Source organism: Silurus meridionalis, chromosome 10 (assembly GCF_014805685.1).
Source record: "Silurus meridionalis isolate SWU-2019-XX chromosome 10, ASM1480568v1, whole genome shotgun sequence".
In the NCBI taxonomy this organism is placed as follows: Eukaryota; Metazoa; Chordata; class Actinopteri; order Siluriformes; family Siluridae; genus Silurus; species Silurus meridionalis.
Genome location: NC_060893.1, coordinates 5,699,913 through 5,727,285, shown reverse-complemented (window position 1 = coordinate 5,727,285; position 27,373 = coordinate 5,699,913). Strand labels below are relative to the sequence as shown.

Here is a 27,373-nt window from a genome sequence, read left to right as displayed (position 1 = left end):
CAATTATTTTTATTGTCCCCAGTTTTGACACTGAAGAGTGATTACCAGTAGCTAAGTCTGCTCTCAGCGGAGAATCTCCACACTAATACCAGGTGGTCCAAAACCAGTACAGACAATACACTAACATTAACTCATATGCCAGAATGAATAAAACTAACTTAATTTTTTGCTTCATGGTTTGGGAATGAAAGTCTATTGAAAGAACCACTGATTTTTTGCATCTTAGCACTAATTAAATCAGTACCATGGACAGCAACATAGCCAAACGCATGATCATCACACACATATGCACTTGTTGATCATCTTCTTAAAGATTTATTCCCAATTTTATGTTAAAATAACCTCAGCTCTTTTATGTACTGTCCACTAAATGTTGGTGTGGGTATTTATTCAATTCAATTCATTTTTATTTGTATAGCGCTTTTAACAATGAACATTGTCTCAAAGCAGCTTTACACAGATAATATGGTGATTAAAAGTGAATATGTTCTTTATAATTAAGTTTGTCTCTGATGAGCAAGCCGGTGGCGACTGTGGCAAGAAAAATCTCCCTGAGATGGCATAAGGAAGAAATCTTGAGAGGAACCAGACTCAAGAGGGAACCCATCCTCATCTGGGTTGCACCGAATGACCGTTTATAGCAGAACATTTATGTTAAATGGTGTTAGGTACTGATGTGTAATGACGACTGGTGTGAACCAGAACAATTTGTGTTTAAAGGGTTTCAATCAGGGTTTCAATTCCATGTCTTCATGGAACTCACTTTGTGCTTGGGGGCATGTCATGCTGGAAAAGGTTTTGGATTCTTAGGTGTAATGAAAGAAATCGTAATACTGCATCATACAGTCCACTTTGTGTTTCTTTACAATTGTGTATTGTCTATGTGGTAACAGCTCGAGGAAAAAAAACACACATAGGTATGATGGACAGAGACAATTTTTTGGCCAGAAGTCAAACATGAGAGTTCCTAAAAAAAAACTATTCAACCATAGCAGTAGTTTGGTTTTGGTCATTACAAGGTCCAAACTTAAATTGTAGTCCTTGTAGGGACATTTGATTTGGTCCTCAAGAAGATAAACACACGCAATTTACACAAAGCGGACTGTTCAGCAGACGAAGGATTTCTCTCTCCAGATTTCTCGCGTCTAGCCTCAAATCCTCGTTCACGTGACTCGCGGCGTTCGACCATGCCGAAGGCGCGTCGGTGCGTGCGTGCGTGCGTGCGCTGTGAACGCGTGAACGCGCCGATGTATTGTTTCACATCAACATTTTCATTATACGTGCTCTTAGGATGAGGAGCGGCTCCTAATCTACTCTCGTTATCGTCGGTGGCCGAGGTACCCCCCCTGCTCTCGCAAAGGAAGAGGAGCACCGCGGCTAACGACAAAGATGAAGGCGCGACGGCAGCGCTGCTCCGGTCACCTTGTGCCGATCCAGTGGGAGCGGGCAGCGATGCGCGGCGCCTGCGAGTAAACGCGCTCTTTGCGCCGCCTCCGTTTACCGAACAACACGGGGCACCACGGGAGAGGTTCTCATTCTCATTGTCAACATCGTCCAGTTAGAATCTGTTCCAGTTAAATTTGCACTTTAGACGCTTTAGTCTTTCTAAGGTTCGTGCGTTTTGTTTGCTTTGGAAAGCTCTGTAGATGCGTGTCTGGCATACGTACGAGCGGCGCTGGGCTGTTGGCATTTCCCCTCACTCCCAGTCCTATTTCCCTCTAGCCATGCCCGAGGTAGGTGGCAGATAATGCCCAGAACGTCGAGATGGGCCATCACGGCGACGAGAAGGACCGTGTTGTGATCAACGTGGGAGGCATCAAGCACCAGACATACCGTGGCACGCTGCGCACGCTGCCCGGCACGCGCCTTTCGTGGCTCGCCGAGCCCGACGCCGCGAGTCACTTCGACTACGACGCGACGGCGGGTGAGTTCTTCTTCGACCGGCACCCGGGCGTCTTCGCGCACATCCTTAACTACTACCGCACGGGCAAACTGCACTGTCCGGCGGATGTGTGCGGTCCGCTGTACGAGGAGGAGCTCGCCTTCTGGGGTATCGACGAGACAGACGTGGAGCCGTGCTGCTGGATGACCTACCGGCAGCACCGCGAGGCTGAGGAGGCGCTGGTCAGTTTCGGCGGTGGCGCGCTGCTCGAAGGCGGCGGCGGCAGCGGCGGCGGCGGCGGCGTCGCGCACGACGACACGGAGGCCGACGGCGGTACGCACGACGCGCCGGCCGAAGGGGACGAGGGGGCGGAAATGACGCGGCGGCTGGCGCACGGAGACTCGCCGGAGAGCCGCTCGGGACGCTGGAGCCGATGGCAGAAGAAGATGTGGGCGCTTTTCGAGGACCCGTATTCGTCCAAATACGCGCGGGTAAGTGAGGACCCAGGCTTGCTCAAGTGCACCTATTATTATTATTATTATTATTATTATTATTATTACTATTATTTATATTATTATTATTATTACGATTGTTGTTGTTGTTGTTGTTGTTGTTGTTATTATTATTATTATTATTATTATTATTATTATTATTATTATTATTAATATTCCAAACACATCAATATATTATATATATAACATGTATATATGCCAACTGAGAAATAAAAAAGCAGTGAAGGACACTACGTGTTCCTCAGAACATCACTAATGCTGTTGCTTAGGCAACTTCTCCAGCTCTCACTTTACCAGCCCACTGAATGACCTTGAAGCAGAAACCATCAATATTCCACCGTTTTGTGCCTACTGAAACCTGAAAAGACCTGGGTGACATCATGTACATATTAAAACACCATAATAATAACTCACGACTGAAAGGTCATCTTCCAATTTACTTCTCAACGAGTTCTTAATGAGCAATTCGGAGTAATTCCCTCCTGCTCGTTCTTGCCTACTGTCAGTCATGTCAGCATTCCTGTTTTCTATGTGCTGTAAAGACACTGCATTTTGCTTAAAACATTGTAAATATGTCCTGCGATGTTTATAATTGTGAAGACGAAACACATTCTTGCTTGTCACAGAGCCTGTGCATTTATTTTGATGTCCTATAAACTTCACCCATGAAGAATTACAAACACACACACACACACACACACACACACACACACACACACACACACAAAAGATAGGACTGGACCTATTCCAACCACTCTTCTTACTATTAACCCAGCAGCACTCTCACTATGTGGCCTGTAAGCTTCTAAATAGGTCTGAATGTGATCACAGCTTTCACACACATTTTGCCAGGTAGGTTAAAACAGGTCGGGTGAAATAGGTTTACTCTGACCTGAAGGTCTGGCACAGAAAGAGCACAAGATGGCAGGTTTCCAGACCCAAAAAATGAGCAGGCTCAATTCTGCATATAGTAAAGCCAGTGTGTGAGCAAAGAAACAAAGGCTTTTTGCATCTGCTCCTGAAAAAGCGCAAGGATGCTAAGCTGAAAGGAGATGTTTTATTAATTTGGCTGTGACCAGGGTTGTCCTGCTCCACTGCTGCGAGTCAGGCTGGACTGTATGTCTGCCATGGCTGAGAGCTGCTGGAGCTGCTGATCCCAGCGCCAAGAATGATGAAGTGCACAATCTAAAGCAACCACTAGTATTCTAATGATACTTCTGATTATGATTTATGACGTCTAGATATAATATGCATCCCTCATCAATGCAAAGCTTTAAATGTATTATTGTATTTTTCACAACACCGCTTACAATTCAGTGATATGGGAGTATAAGGGATGAGCTAGGAACGTCAGAGCTATCAAATGCACAATCATGCTGCTAACATGTTGCTTCTTTTCGTTGGAATCTGCTGTGGGCATCTGTATTATTGCTTTAGGGTCTTTTTTCAGCACAAAGGAACCGGACCGGGTGTGTTTTTCCCAAGCCAATTCAATTGTGTGCCAGTTATTTTTAGTCTCTCTCCATCAAACTGTAGATCTTAATTACATTATCACTTGACAACTCAATTACTTGCTGCAATCACCATCAGTGTATCTTTTTATCTCTACTTAAAGAATGGAAGCCTCAGAGGGACGCCTCCGGTGAGGTGTGAGACTCATTAGGGGCAATCAGGAGATCAGGGAAGAAAAAAAAATGGATTCAGGAGATCCCCTTAAGGCTGCAATGGTGACTGGTGCTATTGTAAATCCACTCAAACCTCTTCTGCCTCAGGCAGGAAGATCTAAGGGAATTATAGAACCTGAAAGAATTCCACCAAGGAACAGGGTATGATCTCCACACAGAGAAGAACCTGAGCTCAGGGTCAAATTGGGGACACTGGAACTGTAAGGCAGCATCGGTAAACCAAGGGTCAGTTTATAAGGTTTTGGTCCATGTTGTACTGATTGCATCAAGTAATTATGAGATTTTTTTACATGTAAGTCATTAGAGATGCCAATGAAGTGCACTGACTTCACAGAAATTTTAATGGAACTAGCTTGAGATGACGTTCTGCTTTGTGACATTGCACATTTTCAATTCAGAATATGTCATTATAAAATGGGTAAATTGTGGCCATATATTTGGGAATGCATTTGGTCAGTAATAGTACATAGATATGCTGTGCTATTCAAAGAATGCTCAGTTGGTTATAGATGCCTAACGTGCACCAAGAAAACATTATCCACACCATTATCCTGTTCTTCCACCACCAGCCTAAATGTTTTGTTCAGTTTAAGTTTATTTCTATAGCACTTTTTACAATGGACATTGTCTCAAAGCAGCTTTACAGAATTTAAGAATTAAGGTGAATGATGTGTATTTATCCCTGACGTGCAGCCTGGGGTGACTGTAGCAAGGAAAAACTCCCTTAGATGTTATGAGGAAGAAACCTTGAGAGGAACCAGACTCAAAAGAGGAACCCATCAAGATTGTGATTATTAATCCTTTCTACAGTCTTATACAGTCAGTTGAGGTTGTGGAACCAGGAGCAACTGAGCAACCTATAAAATAGTTCAACATTTGAGATCATCATAGATCCAACACCAGCTTCTCCATGCCGCAGCCTTTAAACATTCAAAGAGGTCCAATGTTCAAACTCTACAGTCTACATTGGATCCAGATGGCACTGGTACGTCTCTAGTTGGTTCAGGGTGTTTGCGGGCATCTACTTCTTTGAAGATTTATATTATCATGAGGTGGGACACGACTGGAGCTGGCACAACCTCAAGATGCCTCGGGCGAGAGAAAGAGAAAGAGAAGCGGTGAAGAGGAATAGTGTAGCTGCTGTTAATAATATTTACAAGCACAAGTTGATAATGTGCATGTGATCAGATGTACTGGAGCACCAGGTTATGATATGTGATATAAGTTATGTTTAGAACTCACTAAAAAGATACACTTTTTAACCTGCACTTTAACTGGGAAAGTGTGTCTGAGCCCCGAAACATTGACAGGAAGCCTGTTCCAAAGTTTAGGAGTTAAATGTAAGAATGTTCTACCGCCTTTAGTGGACTTTGCTATTCTAGTAACTACTAGAAGTCCAGAGTTTTGAAATCTCAAGGAGCGTGAAGGATTGTAGCATGTTATAAGACTGGAGAGATACATGGGAGCCGAACCATTCAGTAAGTAAGCCTTGTAACTAAGTAGCAAGTTTATAGTCGATTCAAAACTTAACAGGTAGCCAATGTATGGATGATACCATTGGAGTTATATGGTCATATTTTCTCGACCTTGTGAGAACTCTGGCTGCTGCATTCTGGACTAACTGTAGCTTGTTTATTATTGATGCAGGACACCCACCTAGCAATGCATTACAATAGTCCAGTCTGGAGGACATAAATGCATGGACAAGATTCTCTGCATGAGATATAGACCATATGTTTCTTAGCAATATTTCTAAACTGGAAGAAGCCTGTTTTTGATATGATTTTCAAAAGCTGCTGTCTAAAATAACTACCAGATCTTTTACTGTTAAACAAAGAGTTACAGTACAACCAGTTGAATTGCTGGAGCTTCTGTGTATTGGTTTCTGGGCCGATGAACTGTCTTATTAGAATTTAATAATAGAAAATTATGCGTCATCTAATCTTTAAATTCTTTAACACACTCATTTAACTGAGCTGAGATGTTTCGTCTGGTTTTGATGAGATATAGGGCTGGGTGTCATCGGCATGACAATGGAAACTAATACCATGCTAATCATTTGCAAATACTAATCACATTTCCCAAGGGAAGCATGTATACTGTGAAAAGCAGGGGTCCTAGAACTGAACCTTGGGGTACTCCATTATTTACTTGCATTAACCTGGATAGCTCTCCATTTAAATCTAAAAAATGGTAACAAAAGAAAGTTATGATCTATAGTGTTGAATGCAGCACTAAGATATAGCAAAAACTAGCAGAGAGATGTAGCCTTGGTCTGAAGCTAAAAACATGTAATTTGCGATTTTAACTAGCAGAGTGTCTGTGCTATGATAAGGCCTGAAACCTGACCGAAACCCTTCATAGATATTGTTTCGTTGTAAGAAGAAGCATAACTGGGCAGACAAAATATTTTCTAAAATCTTAGACATAAACTGATATCGGTTTGTAATTTGATAGTTTGTTTGGATCCAAATTGGGTTTCTTAATAAGGGGCTTAATAACTTAATAACTTTAGGGGTTTAGGGACATGACCCAAAGGTAGCGAGTTAATAATAATTTATATTGAGAAGAGGCTCACCAGCTGCATGTAATTCTTCTTTCAGTTGTTTAGTTGGAATGGGATCTAACAGACACTTTGATGATTTGGCTGGTGATAATATCATACAGTTCTTCCTGTCCTATACTTGTAAAGCAGTGTATTAGTAATTGTGGAGCTTTGGGTGAGACTGGATCATGAGATGCTGTCAGAGGTTGGACCTGTGTTTCTTATACTTAAATTTTTTTTTTAGTGAAGTAATTCATAAACTCCTCACTACTAAACTGTGATGGAATGCTCTATTCAGATATCTGATTTGTTGTTAATTCAGCCACTGTACTAAAAATGAACCTGGGATTGTTTTGGTTGTTTTCTATAAATTTAGCAGTGTTTAGTGCCAGTCTGTAGCTGAGCATACTGTCTTTGTCTCTGTCTGTTTCCTTCAATTTAGTTTTTCTCTATTTTCTTTTTAGATTACAGACTGCTCTCTTGACCTTTTTTAATCGAATAGGGGCAACGGTGTCTAATGTAAAGATAGTGTCTAGGTTGTTGGCCATTTAATCAAGATCATTGATCACAGATAGGGCAGGTATTTGTGAATCTGTCCTTAGTGGCTGAAACAATACTCCTACCAAGTCAAAAACATTAGTAGGTTTTCTTTGTTTTTCTTAAAAAGTACAACATTAAGAACCAGCACTTCAAATGATTTAAACCCGAATCCTAATCTTTGACTTACAATAAGAAGGACACTATAAATGGTTGCTTACCACCCCCATGACCAGTGTGATGGAGCTCATGCTTATAAACATATCATGACGGTGTGGACTCATTTAGACCCATGTAATCATTTAGTTTACTTATCATTCATCTTGAGTGCATCAGGATTATTTTCTATAATCTTATTTACAATGAGTGCTTTGGATGCAAGTGTTCTAATGTTTAGAAGTCCAAGCTTTAGAACTTTTTTGTGTTTGCTTATTTGACATTTTAACTTTAGAACTTTTTGGTGTTTGCTTATTTGACAGTTTTAACTGCAATAAGATTATTTGTGGATCTTGTGTATTTATTCCTTGATCTTACTACACGAAGAATAGACATGGTTTATAAAGTGTCCTTGTAACTATTTGGTTTGTTGTACAACTGCTATCATAATTGTGTCTTACATGATGTCTTACCAGTCAAATGCTATGCAGCATCCTGGAGATGTCGTCTGATAGGACTGCTGGTTTGGGGGGGTGCAGGACATCAGGACGGACATGACAAGCACATGGCAAGTTAAAGTAGGTTCACAGATTCCTCAGTCCATGGAGACTTGGATTCCTGTTCTTTGCTAACAGCAGTAGAACCTGAAGCACTCTCCTGTCTCAGCTTCTATGCCTCATAGTTGTGTTCTGAAATGCTTTTCTGTTCATCACAGTTGAAATTAGTTACTGCAGGCATCCTGTGAGCCGGAACGTGACCAGTCTGGCCGTTTTCCTCTAAGTTTTCCTGTCAATAAGCATGTCCAGCTGTTGGATTGCCACTGACAGCAAGCCTGGAATTTGATATGTCTGAAGGTTTTCTGATGTCAGCTTTTTTTTGTGACTGAAAGCGATATTCTAACTATTTGTAACACTTCAAGATATTTTTTCAAATGTAAATATAAATATAAAAATCCATTTGGACATGGTTGGGCTAGCTGTAAATGTTTGTGTTGAGAAGATGTTTGATTGAGCTGTAGGCTGAGTTTAGGCCTGTCCAGACTCTCTTTCTCAGTAATTATCCTCCCACATGTCATTTATTAGCCTGCCCTGCTGGTTTGTGTGTGAGGGTGTGTGTTTGTGTGTGCTGAGGGCATAAACAGTATTCAGCATTAACAGCACAAAGTCAGCCCAAGACCTACGCCCCGTTTTTCGAACATCACTGAACAAATGCAAGTTTTGATGACGCATGTGATGGTTACTCATCCTTGGGATTATGTTTTTTTTTTGACCTCAGGTGTGAACAGGACTAGCACACCTGGATTGGGTTTTCTGAGACTTTATAGTTGTTGTCTGGTGGGGCAAAAGTTTTAATAGTCTTTTGATCTATAGATCTTATTTTGCTTTTTACTGAGAGAAACCTCCTCCTGAGATTGGTTGGACTTCCTTCTTTTTAGTACAATGACAAGAAACAAAAAATTAAGCAGTTTTGGTTTTAAAAACAGTTATTTTTAAAGAAAACGACAGACATAACGCTTTGATACAGAATATTTTGATCTTCCAATGATAATAGCAATAGGTTTTGCACTGCAGGCAAATGTCACATCATATGCTCCACCCTCCACTAATGATCCGGGGCTCATCCACTTGCCCACTGCCACATACATATATACGCAATGTATAGTTTATACATTACGGTACTGTGAATTGCTCTGTTTGAACTGCAATTAGGTTACAGCAATTTGTAAAATAATTACCAAATTACAGTAAACTCTAATGGTTCCTGTGTCTTGGATACCACTGAGGACCAATAGAATGCTTTCACACAGTTTTACATTTTACATTACATTTATGCTATGTGTTCAGATGCCTTTATTTAGAGCGACTCACAGTTATCTCAGCTGAGCAATTAGAGGTTAAGGGCCTTGCTTAAGAACCCAGCAGCTTGGTGGTACAGGGATTTGATCCCATGACCTTCCGATCAGAAGTCCAATACAGTACCTTATCCACTGAGCTTGTAGGTGAGCACTTATAGATTACATGTTGGTATGTAATGAACACCAATGGGGACCATCAGAACGTCAGGTCCAGATTTCAGTAGGTTTCTGCAATGATTTGATGATAACTAGCATAACTAACAGCTGATGGATTGTAATAGAATTTGTAGTGGAAACCAATACAATGGCTTTTATTGGTTTTTCAATAGGTATATTAGGCCCATAAACAGCTTTTTGTGCGCCGTTCACCATTTTCACAACCAAGATGTGTATTAGTAATTACTAGGGTGGATAAAAGATTGCTGTTAGTGCTGTTGGAAAATGACAAGATGATCATTTAAAAGAAAAAAACAGTTATCCTATTGTATTTTATTCTATTATAACATTCCATGGTGCCCATCATCAACCAGGGAAGAACGTGTATAGAATAGCCTACTTGTCCCAATAAATTGACTTTGTTTATGCTGAAATGTACAGCAGTGAGCATTTTTTTTCTGTACTTGGATTCATGTATATTGGGTTTCCAAACTGTGAAATATGTACAGTAAAAACAATTCCAAACAAGTCAATATTTCGTTTCTAATAGTGAAAGAAAAAGCCCTACTCTCAGTTTCCTATTTTCATAATGAGAACGAAAGCACTGTACATGGATCGTCATTGTGTCTGTAGCAGAAATTAAGGTAAGCGGGTATGATTGCTTTCGTATTTCGCATCAGTCCATTGGTTGAGTATCTCGGAAACGCCTGAGCGACCGTGCTTTGTAATTCATCAGAGCACAGTGCATTATGGTAACACCTGGTGAGGTCAGTGCTGTGGCACAGCAGGCCAAAGAGCACAGAGAGCTATCACATGGCAGCCCAGACATGGATGATCAAATATTTCGTGTCTCACACTGAGATGAATTAGATTGTGAGGCAAGATTAGGTAAGGTGAGATCACTAAGTGCTTTTAAGACCACACACACACACACACACACACACACACACACACACACACACACACACATTTCAATGCAAGTCCAATTTTGATCTATTACATAACTCAAACACTCACACATGACTGAGCATTGCTTCAGGGGAGTCAAAACTTAAATGCTCAAATGTATATCCAAGCCAAAGATCGTTCTCATTGACTCCTGAGATTGAACGCTGGGCTCTGTTCATTCCCACTGTGATTAAGAGACTTTGTTCTTACGGAAATCAATTATTAAAAGCATTTATATGGTCTGTGTGGTTACTCCGCTATGCTGAGCTCCGGATATCTGCTTGAATATGTGTAAAGGCGATCAATCCTGAGTTTTGTCTTCTGTCTCGGAAATGCTCTCCATTTCTCCATCTTTTAAATCTCCCTCATTAATTCTGCTCCTTTCATTAGTGTTCCCTTCATTGACTTCCAAAGATAGCACAATTCTGCGTTCCATCTTCCATTTTCACAAACCCCTCCCGCTCTGACATATTCAATCACGTGCCATCCTTTGAGGTCCCCAACCCCCAAGCTGATTGCTCCTCCACCTTTTTTTCTCCCCACTTATTAAAAAGCCATCATCTCCCCTGTCCTCCACATCATTTTATTCCCCTCCCCATTCCTCCTGATTTTGGACTCCATGTTTTTTTTTCTCCCCCTCCCCTTTTCAAATCTAATGCAGTTTCCTCTCTGGCTATTCGGTTCCACAGCTGAAAGCACAGTGCCGCCTTACACAGTCGAGCTCATTCGGTCTCGGAGCAAATGCAGGCTTGTCGCACCAGTAAACAGAAGAAGGTGATCCTAATGATTAATGAAAAGGTCCTGTTCATGAATTTGCGTGTGTGTATGCAGGTTTTCTCACCGCCTCAAACAAAGCAGCTCGATGCCCACAAATGACCAACAAAGCACATCCAAGGAATTTTGTCTCTTTGATTAAGTAGCACGTGACCCAGATATAAAGCACCTGTAGAGAGAGAGATAGATAGATACAGAGATAGAGAGAGAGAGAGAGAGATAGAGAGAAACTTGAGTGAGATGCAATATAATATGGAATTGCATTCGAAGAGAGCATTACTTAGCTTTCAGGAAAATCGCTGTGTAAATGTTTGCATGTTCCGTTAAATGTTAATACATAAATAAATAAATATCCAATGCCCGCCTTTTAGTTGGCAATTACGATTTAATAGAATTGACCAATTGCACAACTTTAGTTGCATTTACGAATATAAAGGAATCAATCGAGTGACATGAGCGAATAGCCTGAATGATTTGACCCTAAGGCCCCTAAGGATCGAGCGGCAGGATCTCGGCATTGCGAGGCAGCAGTATTACCGTCTATACCTGTAATGTACTCTAATGGTCAATGTGAGTCTTCTATTGGTGGCATATTATGTCTAGAGTATTCCAATACAGTTTTTCTCAGTTGCTTTGGAGCGTTTCTCAAATAATCCTTAATATTTGCAAACCAGTAAGTGCAGGATTAAGAAGCACAAGACATTGGATTTCTTGCAAAAGCGTGTATTTTTTTTAAAATCCTTAGTTCAACTGTCGAAAAAGTAAGTATTTGTGTCAGATCATTGGCATCAGAATAACAAGTCCTTCTGTCATTGTTCACAAACAAGATCAAAAGTCGTGTTTAGTCTTGTTGTCAGTATGATGGCGCACATTTTCAGTATTTTCTGATATGAATTACGGTTTGGATCACAGTACAATGATTGAAAATGCACAAGGTTTGTGTTTGATGTTTTGGGGGGTTAAAACTAATTTGGTGACACCAGTATAATATATTTTGTTCAACATGAACATTAACAACTGATAATTTAGGAATCATCAAACAATTTTACACAATCGATTTAATGAATGCACCAAAGAATTCGCAATTTGAGGTTGAACAAGGAGTTTTTAAAGTTTCATTTCTGAGAAATGCTTTAAGGCAACTGAGAAAAACTGTAAGAACAACAGAACACTTTTGGCTTTTACATTTTTTGTTACATTTATGGCATTTGGCAGACACACTTATCCAGTGAGACTTACAGTTATCTCAATTATGACTGAGCTGCAGGATCTTGGCATTGCGAGGCAGTAGCATTACCGGCTGTACCATCATTTCCATACATAGTTTGATCCAGTTCAATTAGAACAACAGTACAGTCATTCCTTCCAGTCACTGGCTGAGATTTTATAACATAATCAGATCATGTTTATTCTGAGTGAATTGATCACACACACACACACACACACAAAAACACACACTACCTCATATTAACAAGTAGATTAGATATGAGTTTAAATCGATTAGTATACACAATGAAATCATGTTTGGAAAATAAATTAAATTCACTTCAGTTTTTCCATGGTTTGTCTAACTCTGATTGGCTGGAAGGTGTGCGTTTAAACCTTTGAATCTGCAGGTAGTATCGATCAGTTTGATCACTGTTCTAAATAAATGCCTAGATTTAATACGTGATTAAATAAATGCCTTATAAACAAGTGTAAGCATATTAACATGCAGTTATATTTTAAACCCCTATTCCAACTCATGAACACCCCTGAAATCATTGTCTGTAAACATATCCACAAATGCGGATTAAATCTCTATCATACAAAGAAGAAGGCATGCTTGAATATGATCCAGAAATGCTGACATCCTCTCTGGACCAAAGCTAATTTAAAATGTTCTGAGGCAAAGTGGAAAACTGTTCTGTGGACACCACATCCTCTGTACTAAAGAGGAGAGGGACCATCTGGCTTGCTCAAAAAGCCACATCTCTGATGGTATAGGAGTGCATTATTGTGGGAAGCTTGCACATTTACAAAGGCTCCATCAATACGAAACGCTAAACACAGGTTTTCAGATCAACATATGCTTCCATACAGAAAACGTCCTTTCAGGGATGGTGTTTCCTATTTGAGGAAGACAATACAAAGTACATACTTCATCAGGCTGCCTGCAATCTAGACCTTTCATCATTTGAAACCATTTGGCGCATGATGAAAATAAAAAACACAACAAAGGACAACCAGAACTGTTGAGCAGCTCTAATCCTGTATTCTGTCTCCTCAGTTCTCAGATGTAAACGGACAGAAGACGTGATGCTACACAGTGGTAAACATGGCCCTGTCCCAACTTTTATTGTGTCGCAGCCTTCAAATTCAAAATGACCTTATTTTTGTCTTAAAATAGTATATATTCAGTTCAGTACAGTTTAAACATTTGATATGGATTTTATTTTTATTATTTATTATTGTGAATAGAATATGGATTTAAGAGATTTGAAAAGCATTGCATTCTTTTCTTACATTTTACACAGTGTCCCAGTTTTTTGGAATCGGGTTTGTATATACAGTGTGACAGCTATTTTATAAAAAAAATTGTTGATGACCTTAATGAGCAAAATATATTTTTACATGTCATGTAACTGAGCAATCTGTAACAGGAAAGTGCACAATGAATTAACACCCACAGGTTATTATTAGAGACTTGACACTGATATACATGACTTCTATCTCTCTTTCTGCAAAGGCAAGGTGGGTTCACCTTGTGAGATGTGCATTCAAATCGAGTAATCTAGCTGTGATGATCCCGTACATAAACTAAAAATAATTATTTCATAAATCTGATTGACTGCATATTCCCTTTTATTTTGAGAAAAGTCTTGTACAAATTGCTACTGGTCTACAACTTCACAACTCTAGGGTCCTGGTTTGACCTTGAACTCGGGTTACTGTCTGTTTAGAGTTTTTTCATGCTCTTTGTGCATCCACAAGTTATCCTTACATTCTCCTGTTTCCACGTCCTGTACCTTCCAAAAACATGTAAAAATTCCTATTGGTTTAACTACATTGCCACTAGGTGTGAAAGAGTGTGATACCGTGTGATGGAGTAACCTACCATACAGGGTGTATTTCCATTTAACACCTAGTGTTCCTGGGATTGGCTCCAGGTCCATTGTGACCCTGGCCAGTATAAAGAATTTAGTTAAGTTGAATGAATGACTAATTAATTATTTAAATGGGATAAATTGAGAAGGGGTTATTGGCATTCTTTGTTAAAGCTCGATAATAGTAATGTGTAAATGTTTCATGCTGCTTTACAAAGAAATGCTTTGTTATTTTGATCTGCCAGGTAAAATAGAAAACACTGGAGATTCAGTAAAGCAACAGAATCATATAATTTAAACTTTTTTAAATCACATTCTTGATTAAATTTTGTCCCGGTAGGTTTAGGGACTTTTTTTTTAGCAATACACATGGCAAATTATTGCTCCAGTAAAAGTGCTCCCTTCAAACTTTCACTTGAGTAAAAGTACAAAAGTATTTGCCAAATGTACTTAAGTATCCAAAGTACTATCATTTATTATGGCTATAATGTTCTTATTATCATTTTTGTCACAAGGCTCTTTACTTAATCAACTCAGTTTACAGAGGTGGGAAGTGACGGAGTATAAATACTTCGTTACTGTACTTAAGTAGATTTTTTTGGTATCAGTACTTTACTCCACTATTTATTTTTCAGACAACTTTTTACTTTTACTCATTACATTTTTACACAAATATCTGGTGTATAAAGTCCTGACTCTCACTCTTTACGAAGATAAGAATCAGCAGGCCGAAGGCAGTAAGAAGTTTGGGGTTAATGTGGATGAGACAGAGGGAGTCAGTGATTAAACATGACTGAGAACAGACACATTCATGATCATCATCATCTTTTCTCTGCTTGTGTTCTATATGTGGATCTTCAGCCTGGACACATTCATTCGGTAACAACATTTTTAATTAGTTTTGTATTAATATATATATATATATATATATATATATATATATATATATATATATATATATATATATATATATATATATTTGGCTGTCAAAATTCAAATTATTGTAAACGGGACTAAATGCTATTAACGCGCCATCAATTCAGCGCGCATTTCTGTTTTTACCATTTTTATTAAAAAAAAAATGTAAATACATAAATAAAGAAATATAAAAGAGGCGAAATTAAAACATCCAGCAAAACATACACTTATTCACGACGTCCCTTCTTTACTTAGATATAAAATAACTAAATAAACTCCACTGAAAAATAATTTTAATCAGTAAACTTTTGTTTTATTTTTGCACAAAGTCTCAAATCAAAGACCAAATCCGCCATGTTTTACACAATTAACCCTCTAGGTGGCTTTTTTGTGGGTTTTTCCCTCATAATGGCGACACGAACTTAAATGACTGTCTTTATTGATCGTACAGATAAAAACAAAACATTATTCAAATCTGTAAAATGTCTATGATTATATATATATATATATATATATATATATATATATATATATATATATATATATATATATATATATATATGAATGAAATTTAGTAGGAGTAAGACAGAGTACATGTGTGTGAATGAGAGGGAGGGCAGTGAAGTGGTGCGGTTGCAGGGAGAAGAGGTGGAGAAGGTGGAGTTCAGGTACCTGCTACCAGTGGCACTGAGTAGAAGACAGGAGGTGGAGCTGGAGGTAGCAGAGCTGAAGATGTTGAGGTTTTCGTTGGGAGTGACGAGGATGGACAAGATTAGAAATGAGTTTATTAGAGGGACAGCGCATGTAGGATGTTTTGGAGACAAGGTGAGGGAGGCGAGATTGAGATGGTTTGGACATGTGCAAATTAGGGGCATGAGTTATATTGGTAGAAGAATGCTGAGGATGGAGCCACCAGGAAGGAGGAAAAGAGGAAGGCAAAGGAGGAGGTTCATGGATGTGGTGAGGGAAGACATGCAGGTAGTTGGTGTAAAAGAGGCAGATGTAGAGGACAGGGGGGTAAGGAGACGGATGATCCGCTGTGGCGCCCCCTAATGAGAGCAGCCGAAAGAAGAAGAAGAAGAGCTGTACATACATTCACATATTTATATCTGCACTTGTTAATTCACACAATGCTAGGGTTTGCAATGGGTGGAGGAATATCTGTCTGTCTGTCTGTCTGTCTGTCTGTCTGTCTGTCTGTCTATCTATCTATCTATCTATCTATCTATCTATCTATCTATCTATCTATCTATCTATCTATCTATCTATCTATCTATCTATCTATCATGATATCAGCATTGAGAACAAACAATAACACATAGCAGGGCTTCTGTACCTCCCAGACACACTTGTAATGCTTAAGTGCCAATATAGCTTTCTTTACAAATGTTGTTTTTTTTTTATTTGTGGCCCTTTTTTACTGCATTCTGTTTTTAATTTAAAATAATAAACGATAAAAAAAAAACGAGTTTTATACACCTGTGTGATGACTTGTCATATATTGATTTTAAATATTTTGACTTCTGAGGTCCACTCTAAAGCATCATCTATTATTTATTGTATTCAGGCCAAAGCATTTTGTTCTCATAATGTGTAACCCACTTTCCTCTTGCTCCTGGCCAGTTGTCCAGCACCTATTTCTGTGTCCTCTACAAAAAAGCTACATCTATCCAAACCTGAACTCCTCTCATGTTTCAGTGTATGAGGGGTTAAAGCCCCACACGGCTGATTATCCATCCTCCAGGAAGAATCAATGTGCCCTTGTTGACCTTGCTTAAGCAGCCTGCAGTCTCTAGTGAGAGGGGCGTACAGATAAAATTAGCCCAGAGAGCTGGACTGGCACCAATTTCTCTGCTGTCCTTGAGCTCGAGTAGTGACCTTGAGCTTCAGCAGCAGCAGTGGAAGGAGGATGGCTTAAGTGACACCCTCCTGTTGACACGGCAGTATTGTGTGACTCATAGAGAAACTGAAGCAGCAACATTATCCTTTTGAACTCCTTCAAATTTTGCTGAAACGGCTGTTTAGTGGCAATTAGTATTGCTATTATGGTGCATTTTGTCCTTTTACTCTATTGACCTCTTTGCAGTTCGCAGAGTATGAAGTGGATTTGAGGACCTGAATGAGAAAGCAAACATTCAACATGCAGCTGATAACCTGTACTCAATGAAATGAGTACAACACAACAGAAAGTGATGTATGAAATAAGCTGGGAATTGTCAGTAAGGAAGCATACTGCAGTGACTCCCTAAATTTTTATGTAATTGATTTCATGGATATTCATTCAGACCTCTGTCCTCTACAAACACACACTCACAGATACAAACACACTTTTGATAATTTCTTCCTTCTCTCTTTCACACAGTGGGTGGCTTTTGCATCACTATTCTTCATCCTGGTGTCCATCACTACATTTTGTCTGGAGACTCACGAGGCCTTTAACCCCATCATCAATCGCACAGAGATCGAAATAGTGAACAATAAAACCGTGGTGCGTGTTTACCCGGAAACCGAGACCATGGTGCAGCTCACATACATCGAGGGTGTTTGTGTGATCTGGTTCACTTTTGAGTTTTTAATACGAATCACTTTCTGTCCAGACAAACTCAAGTTTATCAAAAATGCCCTCAACATCATTGATTTTGTGGCCATCCTGCCTTTCTACCTGGAAGTAGGCCTGAGCGGTTTGTCCTCCAAAGCCGCGAAAGACGTGCTCGGATTCCTTCGCGTTGTGCGATTCGTCCGGATTTTGCGCATCTTCAAACTTACGCGCCACTTCGTCGGCCTGCGAGTGCTGGGCCACACACTTCGTGCCAGCACCAACGAATTCATTCTCCTCATCATCTTCCTGGCCCTCGGCGTCCTCATATTCGCCACCATGATTTACTACGCGGAACGTATCGGAGCCAACCCAAACGATCCCCGGGCCAGCGATCACACGCAGTTCAAGAACATCCCTATTGGTTTCTGGTGGGCTGTGGTCACCATGACGACCCTTGGCTACGGGGACATGTGTCCTCAGACGACGTCGGGGATGTTGGTGGGGGCGCTATGTGCTCTGGCTGGAGTGCTGACCATTGCCATGCCCGTACCGGTGATTGTCAACAACTTCGGCATGTATTATTCTTTGGCGATGGCGAAGCAAAAACTACCGAAAAAAAAGAACAAGCATATCCCACGGGCACCTCAGCTGGGGTCTCCCAACTACTGTAAGTCAGCCATTAACTCACCAAGACCAAGCACTCACAGTGATTCCTGCCCTCTGGCCCAGGAAGAAGTCTCTGAGATCAGATACCAAGGTAGGTACCATTCCTTATTCACAAAAACCACTGAGTTTGCCAGGCAGTGGGTACATTAATAATGATTAAAATAATAATGATAATAATGATTAGTTTTGCACCACATCAAATAAACTGAATTATTACAATTATTTAGATTGTTATTCAAATAGGAAAAAAAAGTTTTGTTTATTATATTTTTAATCATTATAATTAATGAATCATCAGTATAATTAATATTAATAACAATATAATAAAAAAAATTACATTCTGATTACATTTATTACAATTAAACATCGGGTCAACCTGGCTCTATGTGAGCTCTCATGTCATTTTCAGGAATATTTTAGATCATAACCCAGCAATGTAGGATTTGATTTATAAACACTATATGGACAAAAGTATCAGGAAACCTGACATTCTCATCCTTTTGTGGTTCTTCCCTGAACTGTTACTACAAAGTTGGAGGCACACAATTGTATAGGATGTCTGTGGATGTGGAAGCATTACATTTTGCCTTCACTTGAACTAGGAGACCCAAACCTGTTCCAGCATGACAATGTCCCTGTGCACAAAGCAAACTCCATGAACATATGCTTTACAACTTATGCGAAAGTTAGAATGCTGACTGCACCCCAGGCCTCGATGCATCAGTGGAAGAATTGAATAGCCTTAATTTGTCACATGTACATTACAGCACAATGAAATTACTTTCTTCGCATATCCCAGCTTGTTTAGAACCTGAGACCAGAGTGCAGTGTCAGCCATGATACAAAGCCCCTGGAACACAGGCTCGTCTAAGGGCCCAAGAGTGGCAGCTTGGCAAAACCAGGTCTTGAACCTCAAACCTTCCAATCATTATTCCAGCAGCTTAACCACTGAGCTACCACTCCCCAGAAGCACCTAAATTTATTAACACCCTTGAGCACACTCCAAAATCTAGTGAAGCATCTAGTGGAATCTTATGGTCAGGTGTGCACAGACTTTTGTTCATATTGTGTATCCTCATGGATAGCAGGTAAAATTGGTTAGTTAAAGCTTCTGAAAGAAACCAATGTACTCACTTGTATTTCATATTTATATATTATAGGATAACGCAAATATTATAACATTTATTCACCTTAAACTATTCAATTAATTCATTAATGAAAGCCTAAAGTCTATAATTCTTTATTATGACAATTAGTTGTGTCATTAATTTACTAATTTATTAATAACTTTGGCCTATATTTCACTGCATGTATCTCTCCACTTCTGTCAAATCATACTAAACAAATGATGCCTCTGGTGTTAGAGCTTGAAATTGCTATGACTATTTATGTCTTCAAATCATAACCATCTGAGTTTATAACATCCTACAGGCCATACAATTGCAAATTGCAGCAGATCCCTTACTATGGTGAACTCCGAAAGTCTGAGAGTAAATTCTTCTATTTCACTTCAAATTATATTACTGACAACAACTTGAGTGAAAAGAGGAATCTTTTAAATAGTCATATGAATTTCAGAGCTTCTCAGCGTTCAATACGACCCCCTTTTTTGTTTTTGAGCAGAGTTTGTGGAAGGGAAAATTTTTAATGTTCCTCTTATCATTTTTTTCACAACTCTTCAACTCAGTTTGGGTGAAAAGACTTTAATGTTACTCTAAACACACCAATATATATATAAATGAGTAAAACACTGATGGAAATCTATTAAAATGATCATGAGCCTAAAACATCATTTTCAACTACTTGAAAAAAATTAAATCATGCAAATGAGGCCACGGGTGTTGTGGCGAGTTCGAGTCTGAAGTTTCTTCCATTATTTATTCCTCTCAAAATGTTCTGCTTGCTGTTGAACTGATGCTGAACTGTATGTTGGTGATAAGTAGATACACCGAGCGCCAATCAAAACGAGTTCAAAATAGAGCACGTGCTCGACCCTGATTGGTGGATTGTGTGTGTTTGACCGGTTAAGTTTTTATCCGCTGATAATTATAAAGGAACGAGTGATTTCGCAAAATTTAGATGAGTTAAAAGTACGATATTTGACTTTGAAATGTACTGAAGTAATACTTCAGTAAAGTGTAGCTACGCATCCAACACTGACCTTCACATATCATTATATGAGATGTTTAACTTTCAGTGTGGTCTCAGACTGTTGGATCCTACTGTAGGTTCTGAAAAAAACAGACCGGATTTGAAGCAATCAACACCATTTAAAGTTCATCTTCATTTCCACGAAATGTAGAATTGAGTCCTACATTAAGCTTAATTTGAGCTTCTTGTCCGTAAGCCGTACCTTAGATTAAATGAAATGTGTCCATGTCTGACTTGTGAAAGTGTCCTGTGTTTGTACCTGCAGATTTTAAAGTGAACGGAGAGCCGTCTAAAGCGGCCCTGGCCAACGAAGACTGTCCCCATATCGACCAGGCTGTATCACCTGAGGAAGTTTTCAGCCCTGTAGACCGCGAGAGACCCTGTTTCCTGCTCACCTCTGCAGATCGGGGCAATCACATAGGGGCAAGAGTCAGAAAGGGTACGTAACCGGCCTGTCCCTGTTGATCGTGCATAGATTAATAATGAGCATGCAAGGGTGCTTACTGTGAAATGGAGCAACTGTCATTCAAAGACGCCTTTTTTTTTTAACTGCAGTGAGATTAACTAGCTAGTAGTCTCCTTACGGAGTCTATGCCTTCAGATCTTCAGACTTTGCTCAGAGCGTGGGAGTGTGAGGTGTAGTATTAAGAGGAAAGACATAACGATTCTACAAGCACATTTGCATTTCTCTTCTCTGACCTCACATGTATGAGGTGTGGAAAAGACATGGCACAGATTACAGTTCACTCTTATGAACTTCTAGGGTTTTGAATGTATAACACTAACGCTTCAAGGAGGTCCTCATTGTTTATTAGATTCGAAATCACTTCACAACTGGTGGAAATATACTAATGATATAACATTTTTATATATATAAAAAAATGAATTTAAATGAATTACAGGGACCTTATTAGATATTCTTGCCTGGTGATAAATTGATGCATGCAGATTTACTATGGCAAGTTGGACTGGTGATGGTGAACCTTAGAGAGGTCCAGCATGGGGTATGAGGCATGTGGTCACATGATGAGAACACAGCCAGCGCGAGGCACATAATATGCTCGGTTCTGATGTTTTGGCTTTTTTTAAATTATATATATATATATATATATATATATATATATATATATATATATATATATATATATATATATTTGTGATTTTTTAGCCAAATCTGTTCATTCCTTTATTCATTCACTTTATCCTGATCAGCACCGAGGTGAATTCAGTGAGTCTACGCCCCAAAACAAGAAAACACCCAGGCCTGTATCTAATTAGGGGTGAAAAAAAATCTGCCCCAAATGATCAGATCTTGTGAAATTTAGACAGAATATCGGATTTGTATCACTGTAACGCAATGATCCGAGCTCTTAGCCTAAGCGATAATACATAAACTAGCTTTGTTTACAAGCTCCAGCAGCCATACTCCGCATTTCCTGACATCAGGAGTGTGTTTTTTTTTTTTGTTCTGGAGACTCTGAAGATGTGACCAAAATCCGACTCAGACCGCTTCCTGTTGCTCGAACAGGATGACTGTGATTATATTGTACCTCGTTTGATGCCAAGCTGAGATTGTTTTTACTGTGAAACCCAGTCCGCTCAGGCGTTAGGATGTAGTTGGGGCGAGACAGAAGAAAAACTGCACGCAGGACAACTGTGATTTATTTTTTATTTTTGAAAACAAAAATGACACAAGAGAACTCTTTTGCTTTGATTTTTTTTTTTCTCTTGCTGAACTTTAACAGCGTGATAAGTTGGCATGTTGTTGCATCAAGCTGATGTGTCTGGCTGTGTTCTTTGTGTCAATCTCTCTGTCTCGAAAGCTATGTTTGTTATGGTTAGCGCTGTGATACCACCCCCGTGCATGCAGTAGACAGTCTAATGCATAACGCATAACACGCATGGAGGATGACGCGGTTGACTTGGTGAATAATCACTGTCAATCACTGTCAACTGGATCACCATGAGCATTACTACATGACGGGTCTAACACACTAACGCACCCCAAATGCTTAAATATGCTCTTAATATGCACATAGTCATAAATATTGACATGAACATATACATATACACACAGACACTCACATTCACACACATGTCTGGAGTTCGAGACTGCACTTTTGGTGTACTGAAAGCCCTTTTTCTCTTCAAATGAAGGTTATGAAAAGCCATGGAGCCATAGCAGCATGTCTGGAGGCGTGGCCTCAGTGTCGGCCCTCCCCTGCAGCCCGCCCTGTCTCATGCAGCAGGCCCACTCTCCCATCCCATCCATCCTGTAGCATGGACAAGCAAACTAACCAATCAGAGGCTCCGCTCCGCAGCGCTGCGCTGAGACGCCCGCCCACACTGTGTACCATCCGTCTCTCATCAGCCTTCAGTTCTTCAGTTATCACTTTCCCAGCATTCATCATCATCATCATCATCAGTCTTTGTCATCACTCTTCTGGTTTTTTCTCATAGCTTTGGGTCTGTCTTCTCAAACATCTACTGACATAGTGTTATTTTTTGTTTCCATACCATTTCTTTACTTTTTTTTTTTGTCACGTCTTTCCTCCTCTCTCCAGGTCCTGCACTACCATGCGTTCCTTTTTCTCGATCTCACACCATCCTTTCTTTCCCCAACCTTCCTTCCTTCCTTCTTTCCTTTCACTGTTTTTAAAGCTGTGGTTTTTCATCAGGTGCTAACGGACACCATTTTGAAAAAGAAAAAGAAAAGACAATGGCTTTTTCATCTAGTATTTCATAACACATACAGAAAATATTAATTGAAATAATAAGAATAATAAGAATGCATAATCATTTTGAAAAAAACAGTTCGTAACACTAACCATTCATGATTTCTTTAGTGATGCAAACATCACCAAACATAAAACCTATGACTGAAAAAAAATCATTTGCATTGCATGCCTTGCATGGGAAACTGAGAAAACCAATGTAAGTCAAATGGAACCATGTAAGGAAAATATATATATATATACACATCTATATCTATATATTTTATTTTTGACATTCAACATCCAGAGCTTCTCAACCAATCTAATGCAGATACAGTGTTATCATTTAGTATGATCTAAATGCCAATGTAGCAATCGGGCATTTTCTTTTGCGGACATTTATTCATTTATTTATTTATTTATTGCCTTTCCCCAAACCGTGAGCTTGTGTGCATTTGAGCACATGCCATGTCTCTACTAGTAGCGCTGGTCCAGTTTTTGTTCTTGGAAAAATTTATAATGCAAATTGTAAAAAAAAAATGCACTTTAACATCAGATACCATCGTTCTGACGTTTCTCACGTGAGCAGACTTAATTCCGCTTTCCGTCGAAGGAAATTCGAATAAGTTTTTCGGTGGTGTTTGTATTAATTTTTTACTTTTTTTTTTGGGTTCTCATAAATCCATGGTATTCGGAGTACTATCTGTTGTTCTCTGTAGCAAATTGAATATTAAAGTGTATTATGTAAGAATATGTTCACTTCGCCAAAAAAAAAAAAAAAAAAACAACAACAAAAAAAAGTATGTGTAAAGTATTTTTTTGGGGAAAGGTAAATGCATGCACTTTTATGCAAGAACTAATACGTACCCTATGCGAATGAGACTGTAAATAAAAAGAAAACGAACATACATTGCATGAAAATAAATCTTTTTCTATTGAAGCCATGTTCGGACTCTGTTTTTTATTCGACAGAACGCACATACACGTCGGTGTCTCGTTGCTCGGCAACAAGCTCTGCACCTCCATTGCAATGGCTTCTTTTTGACCTTTTCACCTCTTTGTTCCATTGCATTGCAACTCTTTGATGGTGGTGGTGCTGAGGGTGTGTGTATGTGTGTGTATATATATATATATATATATATATATATATATATATATATATATATATATATATATATACACACATACACACACACACACACACACATGTATGTATGTATGTACTGTATAGTTATATAAAATTGAATTGAAGACCTAGTAGTGGTGCGAAAGGTGTGCCATCGGACCCTATGAGTGGTCGCCATGGTCAAAGAGGATGTGACCTCAATGGGGGGGGTCTAAGAAGAGAGAGAAAGCAGGAGCGGTGCTGCCTTTTTGCCCTGCTTCACCTTCACACACTGGCATGACTTTCTTGAGCATGCGAGAATCCAGTGCGTCTAAACCTTCAGTTCATGCAGCATGTCCAGATGTTATGGACTGCCTTCCTGAAAGATATGTGTACGTACACTGCCGGTGTTTGTGGATGCTTTTTTTTTTTTCTTCCAGTAGAGCATGCTGCAGTGCACGATTAAAAACTGACGAGCGCAGTGCAAACTGGCCATTCCATCGCTTCGCCACGTCCTATCCGGCGTCCGCATGCATGCTTCGCTTAACCCCCCTTTTCCCTTCCATCGTCTTCTTCCTTTAATTTTCCCCGTCTGTGCTCGTTTGGTGTATTAATATGATTTTTTCCTTGTTGTTTGTTGTCGTTGTTTTCTCTTTATGTGTTTTTTAGAATCCCAGCGAGCGAGCCGACGCAGACCGCCGACAGAGTCAGTGTGTGTTATGAACCATGGTGTGCCAACCACTATGTGTGTCAACCATAAAGTCACCTCTCCCACCTGATAGTGCTGTAGTGTGCGTGTTCGTGCGGTGTGAGCGTGTCTCTGTACGCATGTGAATGTAAGTCAAATGTAAGAACGTAAGTGAACTCAGCATAGATGTAGCACAGTAGCACAGAGAAGCCGTATATGTTTGTTCAGCCGTAGCTCTGGTTCTCGTGATTGACTATCGTGCTGTTGTATCGTGTGAAAGTGCCTATTGTTTTTTGTGTCCTGTGTGTGTATACGTGTGCAGGCGTATGTGTGTCGCTGTTGTGCTTTGGTGTGCTAATGCATACGATTTTGTGTTTGTTTCTTTTTTTTACTAGCAAATTTTTTTTTGTGTGTGTGTGTGTGTTTCAATGTGAAATGTTGCTCCTGTACTTTTTCAGTGGTTAGGACTTAGGGCTAGTTTGCAGTCATGCCCACTATGAAGGGAAAAAAAGATAATAATAAAAGCTGCTTTGGATCGAGCGATGGATCGAATTGGGCTGACAAAAAACCCCAAGAATCGAAACTTTACATTCGGGGAAAAAAAGGGAAAAAAAAAAGAAACGTCCTGTATTTATGTCACGTGAGCTGTTTGACAAATTCTTAAGAATTTTTCATCTTCTAATTCTTCCTGTGATTCCAACCAAGCTGTAGTGTGTCTGGATCGTTCTCTTTCTCTCTTCTTTTAAAAACCGACAATCCAGCGCAATAAAGCAATGACTGGATTTTTCAAATACACTCGTTTAGCAACGTCAAAAAAAAAAAAAAAAAGTACAGGGTCTTTATCCAGACAGGTGCATAATAGAATGAAACCAATACTGTGGCTTAGGTTCGGTGCAATATTTATCGATTTATTTATTTTTCATATTTGTGGAAATGTACAGTACGCCCAGTTCTTTTGGGACCAACCCGAAACACTGCCAGTCGTAACCATGGCGATGTCGACGTCACACTGTGCTGGACTTATTTGTACACAAGGAACACCACCTAGAGCACCGGTACGTGTCAATGACGAGATATTTTCGGCCGACATAGTGCGTAGTGTGATTTAGTGGTTCAAAAGATGTTTTTTTTTATTGATGGTTTGATTTGTCTAAGCAAATTTGTGTCTTTTTTCCTGAGGAAAAAAAAAATATACAATTAGCGCAAACTAAAGAGTAATAAAAAAATACTAATGAAGTGGGTTTTTTTTGTGTGTCTGTTATGTTTCGGGGAAAATAACAACAAAAACAAAAACAAATTGAACTGTAAGGCTTCTCAGTAAAAAAAAAAAGAAAAAAAGAATGAATTAAGGGTGCAATCAAATATGCAATAAACATTAAATAAATATTAGAAAATGAGATTTGCACAGAAATGTCAAAAAAATAAATCTTTTCTTTTTTTATAAATGTTTGTTTGGTGTTTTTTTATTTATTATTTGTACATTTGATGGCGTGCAATTTAATTTCTGGACCTCTCCCGAGTTTTATCTTGAACAGAAGTCTCTTCATAAGGTCAAAACTATTGGGACACCTGCCTTTTTCAGCCATATGTGGCTCCTTCTCAAACTCCTACCACAAAGTTAGAGGCACGCCATTTTTTCCCGATGCCTTTGAAAGCCTATGAAATTTTCCCTTCACTTAAACTAGGAGACCCAAACCAAACAATACAAAGTGTGCACAAAGCCGGCTTCATGAAGATATGCTTTACAAAGACTAGCGTGGAGGATCTCCTGCTAAAGTGCTGTGAAATTGACCCTACTGAACACTTTGGAGCGCTGACTGCACGCATTTAAAGTTCCTAATATTAAACCTGAAACTAAACCTGAAAATCTCCACAAACACTCCAAAATCTAGTGAAACATCTTCAAGATTGGAGGTCTAAATGGGGACTAAATGTGGAATGGGGTGTTTACGAATCTTCTGAGAAGGCTTTCCACTCTATTTAGAGTGTAGATGTGGGGATTTGTGTTCACGCACCTATAAGATCTCAGGTACTGATTTTGTGTGGGAAGGTCTGGGATTTAAACCTGTGTTTCTTAGGCCAGGTTCTGTGCAGGACACTCAAGTTCTTCCACTCACCCATTGTCAAACATGGAGCTCAATTTATGCACAGGAGCACGGTCAAGCTGTACCAGGTTCTGGATCTTTTGAGTTCCTTTAGTTTGGCACAGACCTACATATGGGTGTGAACTTTCAGGTGTCCACAAACTTTTGGTCATACCATAATGAGTCTGACTAAAGGGAAGAAGGCAGTGACTGTCCGTGTAATGGGCTTCATTTCGGTTAGTGAATCATTTAATACCATGAGGAGCCTGAAAGAGAGGAAAAAAGCTCAGGCACAAACATCGCCCAGCTGAACATTCCAGGATTTCCCTGACAATTTGCGCTTCCCAAGTCACGACATTCACAGCTGTATGC

The 27,373-nt window shown here is 39.5% G+C and overlaps 1 protein-coding gene across 2 annotated transcripts; it reads left to right on the top strand.

The window, feature by feature from the left end:
• Positions 1–620: 620 nt before the first annotated feature.
• Positions 621–26,145, top strand: kcnc1b (potassium voltage-gated channel, Shaw-related subfamily, member 1b). 2 transcript variants are annotated; one of them, XM_046859754.1, is made up of 4 exons: positions 621–2,373; positions 17,417–18,350; positions 20,676–20,849; positions 24,899–26,145. In XM_046859754.1, the coding sequence occupies exons 1-4, from the start codon at positions 1,765–1,767 to the stop codon at positions 25,006–25,008; spliced, it is 1,827 nt and encodes a 608-aa protein (XP_046715710.1). In that variant the 5' UTR covers positions 621–1,764; the 3' UTR covers positions 25,009–26,145. The 2 variants fall into 2 exon arrangements, with proteins under 2 accessions (XP_046715710.1, XP_046715708.1); XM_046859752.1 differs by lacking the exon at positions 24,899–26,145 and adding an exon at positions 22,568–24,237 and having other exon boundaries at positions 623–2,373.
• Positions 26,146–27,373: the final 1,228 nt, after the last annotated feature.